This window comes from Caloenas nicobarica, chromosome 1 (genome assembly GCF_036013445.1).
Source record: "Caloenas nicobarica isolate bCalNic1 chromosome 1, bCalNic1.hap1, whole genome shotgun sequence".
Classification (NCBI taxonomy): domain Eukaryota; kingdom Metazoa; phylum Chordata; class Aves; order Columbiformes; family Columbidae; genus Caloenas; species Caloenas nicobarica.
The window spans coordinates 193,010,007-193,024,638 of record NC_088245.1 but is presented as its reverse complement, the minus strand read 5'-3'; the positions used below and the strand labels follow the sequence as shown (position 1 = coordinate 193,024,638).

Here is a 14,632-nt window from a genome sequence, read left to right as displayed (position 1 = left end):
TAGCCAAGGGAATTCCAGTTAAACTTCATGGAAATATTCCTGATGACTTCAGAGTCAAAGTGACCCAAAAGGCACAACATATGATACAAAGCCAGAAAGACAGATAGACAGATAAATACATAGACAGATAGACAGATAGAAAAACAGTAATTTAAAAAGGAAATACCCATGTCATAGTGTCTGAATAGTTCAGTGAATGCTTAATAAATGCGATGTTTCCCTTTTCATCAACAGGGATCACATTAAGTTATCAAGAATCAACTTTAAGACAGTGCATGTTGCCGTATTCATTTGCTTGTTATACATCCAGATTTCAGTAAGCATGAGCTGTAAAAGATGCTCCTTCCTTCATCAACACATCGCCTTCGAATGGTGAAGCCTCTCTGCAACTAGCTAAATTGCTGGCTCCCCTAAGAGTGGGTGCGAGGGTTCCCAGAAGAAGCAGGGCAAGGCTTTCATGGCAAGTTGTCCACTCTGCTAACAGGGTGACCCCCGAAGGAGAGCTGCCCAAGACAGCCTGTGTTCCTCCTGTGCCCAGCAGCTTGTGTCCCCAGGCTTTTCAGGGCACACCCCCTTCTGCCTGCTGGGTGCTCTGGCAGCCATTGGCTGTTCCCGTTCCAACCTTGCAGATTCGCTGCCTCTTCAGCTCCTCAGCCACGAGCAAGCGGACAGTTTGCTCTGACATGTCCACAAGCGTGGCCCCTCTCCTCCTCAGGCAACCCAGCAAGCGTGGCTTCCAAACCAAACACGGGCTGCGTTTATTTAAACATGGCCCTTTGATTCCACCATCCATTCATCCATTTCAGATACAAAAATAGCACATTGTTTTATCTGTGAGTATAAGAATGTTTTTTCAGAGGAAATAAAGAGAGCAGACAGTTTCCTTCCTGACTCATTCACAAACTACACTTCCAATCAGCTAAACACGGCCATCGACACGAGATGTTGCTTTGCTCCCTTTGATCTGCAGCTCTGAGAGCCACCAGGATGGAAGGAAGGCTTTAGTGCTCACAGTAGCAGTCTGAGTCTGTATTTCTCCAAAAGACAAGCAAGTGGCAAAGCCTAGGAAGAGCCCCACATTCAAGCCGTGATCTCGTCCCTCCAGGCTCAAGGATGGGGTGAGGGGCAGCTGTCCCCTGGGAGAGTGACAGACACTCCGTATCAGTGTAAGAATGAGAGAAATGAGTGAAAAAAACTCCTTTATCACAGTAGATAAGACAAAATCTCTCTCTTTCTCATCCAGTCTCAAAGCTATACCTTTTAATATGGTAGTCTTCATCTCCTGCTATTTAAGAGCTCCCATAGGAGTCATACAAGAACATTGCCAGTGGTCCCTCAGGACATGTAATCAGAGAAGAAGCCTTCCTGGCAGCTCTCTTTTCTCTCCTCTGGATCATGTACTAGGAGATATGACTTCCTAGAAGCCATCTGACAGACTGCTTGTGGTTGTAATAAATAGCCAAGCTACTACAATGTTAAAAATCAATGCAATAATTAATTACATTTTCCAGGACTATCAATTAGTAGGATGCATTGGACAGCAAGCACTTGGGCACAAGTTATTCATTTAGCTATTATAGAGGCCATAAAACCCTTAGTATTATTCATCAGGAGAGAGGTTTTAACTCCTTGATTACATCAGTTAGGCCAGCCCACATGCACCTATACTTGTCCCTCACCTTTTAAAGCAAAAACATTGTTTCATCAGCAATCACTATTAACTGAGACTGCTAACACACTCATGGCAGAAAATCAATATTGATTTACTAGCTGTAATTGTCTTCTGCTGTAGGGTAGTATCCAAATACTCAGTAGTGTTCACATGCATTTAGTAATTTTATGAGAACATCCACAAAGACATAATGCCTGCTTGAGAGAACTGATGGTAGTCAAATTGTTTTCTATAAAGAGAAACTAAATGCATTTAGGACTATTTACTTAACACATGGGATCCATAAGATAGATTATGTCAAATTCAATTCATACATAGCACTGACTTATATGGAGAATGTCAACCTGCTTCTCTTGTCTCATAATATATGAACCAAACGGGTATTAGATGAAACTGAAAAATCACTGAACAAACCTTATTTTTATGCAATGTAAAATTTCTTGATAGAAGTCACTGCCACAGGCCTGAGTCAAGCTTGGCAGAAGGCAGAACAAAGCTGGACATTTAAATGAATAGCAAAATAGCTCAATAATGGTTACAGAAATAACTAGATCATACCTACTTCTTACAAGTACCTTTGAAAATGCATGTGTAGCTACTGCCAGGCTAAAATCTTCTAGCCTAACTTGGCAGTTCACTTTACATTGAAAATAAACAAATGAAAATATCCCAGGCCTCTAATTTCAATGGAATTAACCTGAGATGGGAAAAGGAGTGGGTAGGAGAGTGTTCCTTACTCTGTTTTTTGTTTGTTTTGATGATACTAAATTTACATTTGTCTTCTACCCTGACCTGATCTTTGTTGGGTTGAAGCAATTCTTCTTTTTAGTTCAGTGTAAACATGCTCTGAGTTAGCATTTCCTGATGGGCTTCCTTTCCAACCTGGTACGCTTCCCTCGCTAGGACTTCCTTCAAATTGCTGCCTTCAGAGATCATCACATGAGCCCCAGGTCATACCCTCACCCTTCCAGCCTGAGTAGGAATATCATCCTCGCAAGCTTGCTCTTCCCATTTAACGTCATGCTTTACCTTGTACTGTGACATATGCTGCACTCTCCACGGACCCTTTTAAGTTGGTGGCTATGCACTGGTAAAGTCCTTCATCCTCCTCTTTTACTCTTTCAATAAACAGCATTCGGCTTCCAGGCCCTAAAATTATTCCTGTGAAATGAAGTATTTTGCAATGAGAGGGAGCCAGGATATAAACAAAAACAGGCGCTTGTGTAATAATATCTGCTTCAAGTTCTTCTCAAAAGAAATGAGCCGCAGACTGCACAGCACAATGTTATCTGCAGGAAAGCCAAATATACTTGGATGTTTTGGGAATCTTTTGGAAATTGGTGTTTACAAAGCACTTTTGTGAATGAAAAATCTCAGCCTAAGGGAATACTCTTGGGAGCACTTGTTGTCATGTATACTGATTAGGACTGTGCCCAGACTTGCATCCAAGTGAGTTCTTCAGCATGCCTCCAACTTTTGGAAAATGGGTGGTCTGATTACTTACTGGAGAAAGTCTGCACCAGAAGCAGCTTGAGCTTAGAGCACTTCCAAGACCCAGCTCTATGTGTCTACACTGGACCTATGGGCAACAGACTTGCTCCAAATCTTTGCTTGCCCATGTGGCATGGGATGACAGGCCCCTTCGCAGGAGGACCCCAGCTCGTGCAGAGAGGTCCCATGAGGTGCACCCTAAAATGTAAGAGTTACCTGAAGTCTTCAATATCTTGTTTATTCCAGCTAGGTAAACACAGAAGTCAGTCTGGATAATACCACAGCAAGTGAGGAAGAGACAGGGAGCAGATTTGGTCTCAGGACTGCCTTTAGGGAACCACATAGTCAGGAAACGTGCACTCAGGTGCACGCTTGTGTGTTTGGTTCCGTCAGAACTACTGTCCCACCAAAACGTATTTCAGACACCTACTCTGTTTCCCCAAAAATAAGACCTACCCCGAAAATAAGCCCCAGCATGATTTTTCAGGATTTTTGAGGATGCTCAAAATATAAGCCCTACTCCAAAAATGAACCCTAGCTACGGTTCATTAAAAAAGTCTATTTAAATGCTGTCCAGGCAGCTATACATGTAAAAAAGTAATAAGTTTTGGAGCAAAAATTAATATAAGACCCTGTCTTATTTTTGGGAAAACAGGGTAACTAGAGTGCTCTGACCTACCCTCTAGAGACATCTTCCTGGCTCCTCAACTTAGTTGTTGCATTACACTCTAGTTAGACACATCACATTCATTTTAGAAGACAGTGTTAATAACGCACATTTCAATCATGTGGTCACTGTAAAGCTTCATGGAATCTGGCTCTAGATTAAATTTAGTGCCTGTGCTGCAGGTCTGCACAGGCTTATAACTCATTTGGAGAAATTCTCAGTGTTTTTCCCAGTTGCTTTTATTCATGCTATAGTAATTTCCAATAACACAGGACAGAACCCTAAACACAAACCTTCTGAAACAGTGCTATTGAAGAGCACATTTAGGATTCAAGTTCATGCAGACCAAATCACTTTGAACATTTTTTACTGAGCCTGTAACACTAGCTCATTGTATGCTTCTGATCCAAATGTGGATGAATTCCCATGAGAAAGGTTTTGCCTTTCCCCGATCATTCATCGTCACCTGAAATCTCCAAGGAACATTTCCGTGACTGTGGTGCCATGAAAGCTGGACATGTAGCATTAGCTGATATTTGAAGGCACATTCTGGACACAGCAGTAAATATCTCCCAAAGTTTTCTTGTAGCTGCAACATGCTACCTGGGAAGCTGTTCCTTTCTGCTGCGTGAGACCTGGATTCCCCCAGCCATTGGCAGATGCATTTTGGTTTTGGAGACTTCAGGTATGGCATTAGTCTGGTGGCTAGGCTATGAACCTAGAGCAGACTTTGCATGCCTGACCACAGACTCCTCCTGGTACTCCTACACACATCACAGAAGCTTGGTTTTCTCCTGCCTAGCTATATGCTGGCTGAGACACCTGATCCATAGGCTCCCTCTATAGTAAATGGAGAGAAAGACTTTTTTTCTGGAGATGACTCTTCTAAGATGTAAATTGAGAGGTATATTTTCCCCACTGACTCCATAGTAGCCCCTTGTGCCTACACCTCCAGGCTGGCTGAGGTTTTGGAGTGAGACAGAATAACGCGGAGCACCCGTGTGGCTGCCTGCCGGCCTGTAACACCCAGGCAATATTCCTTCTTTACATCTCAGTATGGATGCCAGTGACCCTGCAAATGGCTACCTAAGGTAGATGGGCAAATAAAAAAGCTCTAAAAGGTAAGTCAGTACACAGAGCTCTCACCTGATTCTTGCTGTATTTCCTCATGGTTTTTAAACCAGGATATCTGGGGCTCGGGGATGCCACGAACCTGGCACTCCAACATGGCAGAGTTACTGGTGTTCACTGTCTGATCCATAAGGTGCCGAAGCAGGGCTGGTGCCTCTTGAGCTACAAGACAAAACGACACCTCCATTTTACATTCTTGTAACTGTGGGGGTTTAATTATCATCCCTACCAGTATGTTACTGATGTTAGAGATTGCTATGGCTGTACTACCAAGTTCATTGTTTACAGATTTTATTTACTGTTCCAGTTTGCTTAAGAGAGTTTGGTGTGTACAGAGTACCCCTGTTACTCAGCGATAGCAGGTTATGATGACCAATGAAGACCCAATGATGATTTTGTTTAAAAGATTTCTTCAGTTCCTTTACCAGCCACATTCATTTATTGAGAGCAATGAGTTTCTGTGAAAGCTTTGAGGTTTTCATCATCAGGAGAAACAAACCATGACACCACAGTTTTTAATAATTAGCGGGACAGAGTGAGTATTTTTGCATCACTGAGAGCACCATGCAGCTCTGTACACCACGATACTCACAAAAGTGACTTTTATCATTTACTTACTTTAAAGTGTACAGTTACAAATTGCATTCAGTAAACCCACATCATCTAAGCCCAGGAACCATAAGCACAAATGCATTGTGTTACACGTTCCAAAGTCTTAATAAACTCTTCTACTTTTGCATTTCACATATTTTGCTGAACACAATAAGGTCTGGCCAAACCACACCACAGCCCGCCTGCCAAAACTGCGTTGGTGAGAAATGCGCCCGTGTCCTCCTGCAGCCCACAGCTGCTGGAAACCCCAACGGCAGGAGCTGAAGCAGAGTGCTAGCAGGCTGCACAGCATAGAAACATTGCTCCTGTTTTATCTACTGAAATTCATACAAATGCAATGTAAAAAAACATTTCCACGACAGTCAGTGACAATGACTATTGAAACCGCATCTCATCTGTTCTGCTTATGCTCAAGGGCGTCCCAGCCAAGCAGAAGGGCATCTCGAAAATGCTCTGTAAACACCATGTTAAAATCATGCCTGAAAGAAGAAAACCAGCAAATCTTTCTCATCCTCACTTCAACCTTTTGCCACACCTTCCCCCATTTCATACAGAACCACAGGATGTTCTACATAAGATCAACATCTTTGTGATGTTTACGCACATTGGATGGCAACATCTTTCTGTCACATTTGCAACTCTCACATAACCTTTTTTGTTATTTTGGTCCCTTAAAAGCAATGATGGAGAATCCAGGTAGCTCCTGAGCAATCTCACAGATGCAGATGCTCTGCAGATTTCCTTGAATTCCCCAGCCTTCCAAGAACCGATTATTTGCAAACATTCCCTTCAAGGACACTGCCAGGATTAGCAACTTCTAACATAGTAAGACACACATTACAAAATATGAAATGAAACAAAACAAAACAAAGCAGAAACAAACTCTTTGCAACTACTTTCTTTTAGACTGCAATAGATATGAATACACCAAGTTCAAGTATTATGTCAGTTATATTTTTGACATTGTGTGTTTGTAAGATTATACTCTATCTTTTCAGAAAAACTGACTGTCAGACATTTCCATCTTCACAATCATTCTGTTACCAGCTGTAAATAGAAACTCTTCAGATAAATGATGCACCTATGTACCACCAACTTATGCAGTATGTATGAACCCCATAGTACTAAAAGCACTTTTAAAGTAGGCTATCGTTGCTATTTACCCTTTGAAATTAATTCCAGCACAGTCATGACTCTGCAATGACCAGTTTGGGCTTTTCTGAGCTGCAAGTCTGCAATTTCCACAGACAATGCTATTTTTTGTTTACAGTGCAGTAGACAATTTGTTATCTCTTCCCAAACAGTAATGCTCATGAGAGAGGCTGTAAATTCTTCATCAAATACCTACACAATGACATGGCCAAGAAGACTGCTGCCTTCTTATTGGTACCTTGGCTTGATTATTGCAGAGTTCTCATTTTTGAAAACACTGTCTATGAACAGGCATCATCTGATGCATGTCCAGATACACACGCTGAGAAGAGCTCAACAGTTGACATTTATCAGTGGTCCCTGATTGACACCCCAGCCCAGACATCCAAAATGAAGGCAGACAAGATGACACAACAAAGGCAAATCACACATTCTGTGAGTTATTTGTGATTAATTTTAATTTGTTTATAACCATACACTAAAGGTGGGTTTTCATATTAAGAAAAACTTTTTTGCTTAAAACTTAAGTCACCATTCACACACTTTCAATAATTTCTCTGCTGCAATCAGCTGACTTTTCAAGGACTTGGTCAACCTGAGGATTATTCTCTTTTGCAAACCACTCATTTGCTGCACTTTCGCAGTGAAGCCAAGGGGGACAGTTTCCCATGCCCCATTCTGCTCACCCCAAAGCTGAAGGTCTGCCCTGGCTGCCAGCCTGCTCAGCTCCCAGGGCAGCCTCCCAGGCTCATCCCCAGCCCATACGCCTGCCCAAAAATGCTGCCTTGCTGGGCCAAACTCTGCTCTCAGTTCCCCTGAGGAACTTCATTGTAGGGAGAGTTTGGCCCAGGGCAGCGACAGGGGGGTCAAAAGAAGAAGAAGGGGACATTGGTTTCAGAGCACTCAGCCGACTCAGGACAGTAAGGAGGGAAAATTTCCATTTCCAAATGCAAATAATGGCAAACGAGGGGAAAACATTACATTTTGTTCATTTTGGGTTGACTTTTGCATTCCATCCATTCTTGCCTTTTGTTATGATTATGTTGTCTGTTCACTTATTTTTATTAATCAGTACAAAAATATAAATACAAGCTTAATTTTAATACTTAAAAAACCCAAAAGAAATATAATTCACACCTTTCTCCCTACATAATATATTACACAACAGAAGGCAGAGAAACTCCCCAAACTGATGAGATTCTCCAGTCATCTGAGGACATCAAAAGTGACATCAGTAGTTTTTATCTGGCCACCAAGATCTGCTTTCCTCAAATATTTCCAGTGAGGTTTCTCTGTGTCTCCCAACACAGGCAGCCACATCAGGATTTTAAGACATCCTCGCACAGCATGGCTCTCCGAGCTCTAGTTGAGACCAGGTTGGTAGGACATCCACCCAACAGTAATACACATCATCACAGTTCGCAGTTTCATAGAGGAACAGTCTAATTGCCACATTTCTTTTTTTTTGACCCAAACTCATATTGCCTGGCAACTGGCTGCTACAAGTCATCACGCTCCAGCTCCCAAGGCCATGGAAAATTCATAATGGCCTGTCATCACCGCCCACCTTGCCATCCAACGTCTTCTCACAAAACAGCCTTGTAAAAAAGGGGATTCTGTATTTTAATTCTTTTGAAGACTTGCAAATGCTGAAAAGTGCACTTGCCCCATTTTCAAGCAGTCACCAATGACTTTGCTTGCTTTTTAGGCATATTTTAGGAAAAAAAAAAAAGAGACCCAAGTCCCTTTGCAAGAACACATTGTTTCTGGAAGCCATCACACTAATAATGAACAAAAGAGCTACTGTATACAAGCAGGCTATAGGTGACATTTCAAGATATAAATGATTATTCTTTTCTTTACTCTGACAACTTCCAGGTTATCAATTGTTTTCTAAGCATTTTAGGCTCCATGCAACTGGCATTATGGGGAAATGCTATTGTTTACCCTTTCACACTTGACAAAAGCAATTCCCACGTGAAAGACAAGTTTAGCCGTGGGACACAGTCTCGATACCTAAAGGAGGAAATTGTCTGGTGAGTTCCCAAGCACAAGAAACTGTCATGTTGTCACCCTCTATTTTAAAAGCACAACCACTTTGTTCCTTTGCTGTGGCTATTTTGGTCACTACGGTCTGTTTTGTTATGGCTTATGTAAATGCTATATAAATGATCGATCATAAATGTAACCAAAAATAATAAAAGCTATGTATTGTAAAAAAATAAAGTTATCAGATCTATTAAAAATAGCAACTTCTTCCTTATACAGAATTTATAATACACAGAAACATCTCATACCAAAATCATGACAAAGGAAAAAAAGGGGAAATGTTCACAAGGAAGTTTTAGCTTGTCCTTTTTTCTCCTTCAGCAGTTTGGCTGGTTCTTAATCCCCATAATAAATCCAATTGTCATTTGCATACCAAAAGCAGTGAATATTTTTAATGGCTTCAATTTTGAATTTGTGTTTTAAAAAACATTTTAAACAACTCACTGTGCTGGCAGCAACCTTGTCAGTCATGTTAGTGTAATATTTCTCATTTAATAAAATATTTACAACATTACAAATTCCTGTATTTTCAGGCCAGGAGCAATACTCACACTTTCATCAGTAGCTTTTTACATTAGTGCAGAACCGACTTTAAAAATTGACCAACACAGCAACTGGAAGTCTACCTGGATTTATTTGGAGAAACATGGTTCGCGTCTGTCAGTTTTAAAATAATCATTATTATAAATGATATGATAGGTCTGTGCATTATATCAACATTTTTATTTCTTCCCTGCATACTTCCTTTAGAAGATACTTTTTAAGATTAATGTACTTTAGTGTAGAAAATAATTTCAAATAAATAAGCATTAGAACTTGCTCAGCAGGTAATATTTATAAAAGTCCATCGAGATCAGATTAAAATAAAAAATATATAGTCCAGTCAATCTCAAACTGAATAGTGCTCATTCTGCACATTAAAGTTAACTTATTAAATGTCCATTGTTGACTGAAAACTGCAGTTTCTAAAGTTAATCAGTTTGTTCAGCTTTGACAGTTTTGACGAGGCCGATATCAAAGTGGAAGAAAAGATTGATCCAAAGTTTTCCTTATCGCTCAGTAGGAGACAGCAAGAGAAAAAATAACAACATGCAAAATGTAGCACAGGGGATCTTCCAAACCCCAGCTTCCACGTGCCTTGTCAAAGCAGAAAACACTCGTCTGAACTCAACTGGAAGCTCCTGCGTTACGATTTTGTTTGCTATTCCTCCTATGTCCAACCCATGGGGGAATATGCACCACCTCAGGGCCTGAAAGGTAGCAACAGTAATAAAAAATCAAGATGATATGAGACACCTGTTACTGTTTAACGAGTCCTTTAATGTTTTACATTGCTTTGTGTTGTACAATCATTCCTTGTGCTTTTATATTTGAGGATCCGAGAGTAAACAGCCTTTTTGTTGCAGTGCTCACCTCTGATTGTAACGTCTTTCTTTTGAAGCACTTCTTTCCCCGTGTATATGTTCCTTGCTCGGCAGGCATAGGTGCCTGAGTGTGCCAGGGAAACATTCCTGATGGTCAGAGTGAGGGTGATGGAGTATTCCTTCTTGAGAGACCTTTTTGCTTTCGTTTGATTGTTGACTGTCCTTGGTAAAATCCAAGCAATGTCTTTGTACAGGAACTTGTTGGCCGAACAGGACATTATCAAATTCTCTCCTTCAATGGGCATCTTTTCCAAACTAATATGGAATCCACTCGGTACATCTGTCAAAAATCAACAACACTTTTTAATTTATACGAAACGAATGAGCCAAAATTAACACAGCATATATTTTCCCCTTTATCAGAAAGCCTTTGAACTAATCAATGTCATTGCCTTCCTGCTGAAGTCTGTAATCTTTCCTTTCGTATGCTAGGCTTCAGCTATTCTTATAATTCGTCTTGGAGCTAGGAGACACTTCGGCTCAGACATCAGTTGGTGTAAACTGAAGTCACGCTTGGAAGTAATGAGAGTGCATAAATGTTATGCCAAGTTAAGACAGGCTGGAGCAAGGTACCAAAAGCAGAATTATTTAAAGACAACACAGTGGGACTATGAAAATGGAGGAAAATTCTGATCTCAGCTCCAGCTTGTAAACTGCATGAGAGAAAATGAATCTCAAGAGGACAGTAGAAAAATACTGCAGCTCATCATGATTGGTTATATTATTTCCTTGGTATTCCTGAGCCTCCAGACAAATCACGTCTATGTCTTGAAAATGCTTCCCATTCTGAGAAATTACTGAATCTGTGATTACATGCCTGATATTTCCCTCGGAACAGAGATATTTACCCTCCATGAATTTGAAGTGTGTCAGCCACCCAAGAGGAAAGTAGAAACAGTACCCACTGGCCTGGGTGGCCGGCTCTGTGCGGGCAGTGCTAGGATGAAGATACCTCTATTCAGACTGCTTGGCATTACACATAGAAGAATAATATTTCCACTTGAGAGAAATCAAGGATCATTGCAGCAACCATTTACTAAGGGTAAATACGACTTAAGTTTTCACAAGGATTTTTCATAGCAGTTAGTTCAGGCAGGAATAATTTAGCTGCAAATGTAAAAAGTCGTACTTGAAAAAGTCATGTTTGGTGCTGTTACTGCAGCTTCCCCAACCTGGGGAGCAGGGCAGACCTGCAGCGGCGCTGGCTGCCTCCCGGCCACCGCTGCCTGGGGCTCATCCCTCCAGCCAGGCAGAGTCACACCGCTGACCTCAGTGAAAGTTCCTGAGAGAAAGCACTTCCAAGTTCTACTCCTAGAATGCAACCGCTCTTCGTTTACTTGTAGCCAATATTCTGATAAAGTCATTTCCTTCTTCTCCGTCAAGTGACATTGACTTTGGCCATTTTCGATTGTTCTTTCACTAATTACTACAGCACTTGGCTGTGAATGCAACTGAAAATCATAAGAATGGTTTCATCTTTCATAAGGGACAATTATGCCTTCTTTTCTTGTCTCTTAGAGCATGAACAGCTCAATGCTAACTTCCATTCAGTTCCATGCTTACGAATGTTGCTTTGGGTTTAATATCACAGCAGCAGAGACAAATAAAGTCAATAATATTCCACACCTTCTTTCAGTAGCCTCTTTCACTGATTGACCAATCCATCAGAAAGCTTCTCCTTAAGCGCCACCATGCAAACTGAGTCCCTCCCAGAGGGACCATGAACATGACCTGCTCACCTCTGCCTTTCAGACAAAGTTCTGCCTTTTGAAAGTCTGGAATCACTTGCTCCCCTTAATATCCTCTTTTCCACACTTAGCCCTGAGTGTTAAACACAGAGTAAATGAGCTTCTGCAAGTCCTGGAATGAAATTTCCTCTGGCTGTAGATGCCTTCCAGGGAGAGGCCTGATTTCTGTTGGTTGAACTCATTGTGCCCTTGAAGACAGAGCAAAGTGTGTGCCTGTCACCAGCTGTACTTCAGATGTGTAGTCCAAACATCAGCCTAATGGAGGCAGGGACACTAACATATTAGAATGGATGTTAAAGCCTGTGTATTTATTTGTTCCTCTTACATTTCACTTAGATCTCCTTTTTTCCTCTCTCCAGCAAACAAAACTATAAGAAAAACTTTAAATTCAGTGAACTAATCCATGAATGACTATCATCAGCATCCTTTTTAAAATATAAGGACACATGGTGCGAGATTCTGGTCTCAGTTAGGAACATGTCAACTGGGAGTGCTACTAAGATGAAACCTTTCCATAGAGAGGGTACAGAATATTTAGCCTAAGTCATCGAAATGTAGACATTTACTTGAATATAGTTGTTCTGTGTATGGACAATAGTTTACAGTCAATGGAGTGACACAGGCACCTCCAGAGGGCAATGCAACCTATCACCTTAAGACGAGTCAAATTCCAGAGATCCTGATCCCTCACACTTAATTAGGAAATGATCCTACATGATCATTTTAGGCTTAGTACCTAACTATAAGGTTTAAGCTAGTTGAAGTGAATCCTATGCTTGATTTTGGTAAAAAGCATTGAATGCAGACACACTTAAAACCAACCAAGGGACCAAAGTTTTCACCGTGGATGAGTATTTGGATCAAAGAAATTGCTGTGTCTTATTCTGCATCTCTAATTGTTGTGATATGTGTTGGGAAAGCCAGGGTTTGGGTCTGAAATACTGATAATTTTTGGCTTTTGCAGATGTCAGTACTCCACAAAAGCTAGGAAGAGCCAAGCAAAACTCTTAAGATGAAACTAAAGTTCCCCTGGGACTGAGGCAAATAAGCTATTTTTAATGTAAAAGGATAACTTGCCAACAGAATAATATAGTTGCAACTACTTCCATGTTGTCAGGTCTGGAGCTCTTCCTAGATGTGTTTTCTGTGAAGAAAGACTATTTTCTGAATAGACCTAGGGACAAAAGCAAAATGCACAGGATTCCAAGAGAATAATTTGTTTAAAGGCCACGAGCCCCCTAATATATGACACCTCTCATCAATTGTTACAGACTCAGGCTAGCTAAATAATGGAGCTGGGAATAATGTAAAAGGGTTTTATTTACTTTAGTGATTTGAAGCTTCCTGTGGAAATAGCTCCCAGGTTTCCTGATGGAAGATTTTGTTTATCTTTGCCAAGCACCATCAGGAATCTCAAAATAAAATGCATTTAGTGACACTGGGAAACCAGGGAGATAAGGCAGAGCTGTTCCTGTTTCACCCTCTGTAATTGCAAACACACCCATGGGCCTGCTGTGTGCCAGCAAAACAGCCCAAAATGTAGGGAAAGGGGCAGGCTGGAGGGAAGGGGAGTATCACAGTTAAATTTGGCATAAAGATGTTTTTACAGAGACTGTTTCCATATCAGCAAGGAGAGCATTCAGAAATCATCCTTCCACGTTGCTTTTATATGAGACTCACAGCTAGTTTCGTGCCCTGAACAAAGATTTGCTTTGAGAAATAAGTGAGTGTGACAACACCTCAAAAACATCCATAGTAAAGGAAAGGAAAGCTACAGCAAAGCCCATAGATTTCATGTTCTACAGCCTCAGGCACAGGGTATAAAATTATACCACTGCCAAACCTCCCAGATACACAAGCAAATTGCACTTCAAGCCCAGAAATAATGTGGTTTACACTCTGCTATACCTTCTTGCACTTACTTCCCCAGATCTACCTTTCCCTGAAGAGGTGGAACATGGCACTGCTAACTTAGGGTTGCTGGGACAAGCTCTGCCTTCCCACCACCTTCCCAGCATTTTGTGCCTGTAGAAGACTCCTCGCACCACCACAGCTGCTTCACTGCAGCACATGTGTTTTCTAATCCCCAGGACAAGGCCTGAAGGAGATTGCCTCCAAGGAAAGGGATTCTTTCTGTTCAGGACAGGCTTTATCTCCATCTGCTCTTCAGAGTCCTTTCTGGCTGGTCCCTTTTACAGAGGGCAGCAGCTCTTCTTTCTACAAGGGATCACTCTTTCCTGCTTAGACCCTTCTCTTATACTTCCTTTTGTGTGGTTCAGGACAGCTTCAGGTGACACCAGCAGACCCAACAACACAAGATAAACTAGCCCCATCTATCACCCAAGACCTGAAGCATTGGCTTTGGACTCATCAGAAGGAAATACTTTGCAGTGTCCTGTTCACATCCATCAGCATATAGGGCTCACATTTTTTTATTCCCTCAACGTTTTTTTCAGCAAATGCTGGATGCATTTGTTTCATTGACGTGGAACACAGGCTGTTACCCAGCCACAGCAGTTTGGTTTCAGCTTGTTGGAGGAGAACTATGATCACACTGCATGAGTGCAACTGATGCGCTATGAGTGCAAACCAGAGCACTAACTTGATTTTTGTAAGGACAAAACAGCAGTATTGTTTAAACAAACTGCCTTCATTCAGTGCCAGTGAGCGTCAGTGGATGATCAGG

General features: G+C 41.4%; 1 protein-coding gene across 1 annotated transcript in view; it reads right to left on the bottom strand.

The window, feature by feature from the left end:
- FLT1 (fms related receptor tyrosine kinase 1) overlaps window positions 1–14,632 on the bottom strand; it is a 117,045-nt gene that overhangs the window by 32,194 nt on the left and 70,219 nt on the right. Inside the window, exons 13-15 of the mRNA XM_065631578.1 lie at window positions 10,188–10,478; window positions 4,977–5,123; window positions 2,702–2,833 (exon numbers count right to left, since the gene is read on the bottom strand). Of these exons, the coding sequence (XP_065487650.1) occupies window positions 2,702–2,833; window positions 4,977–5,123; window positions 10,188–10,478 (570 nt within the window). The remainder of the gene's footprint in view (window positions 1–2,701; window positions 2,834–4,976; window positions 5,124–10,187; window positions 10,479–14,632) is intronic.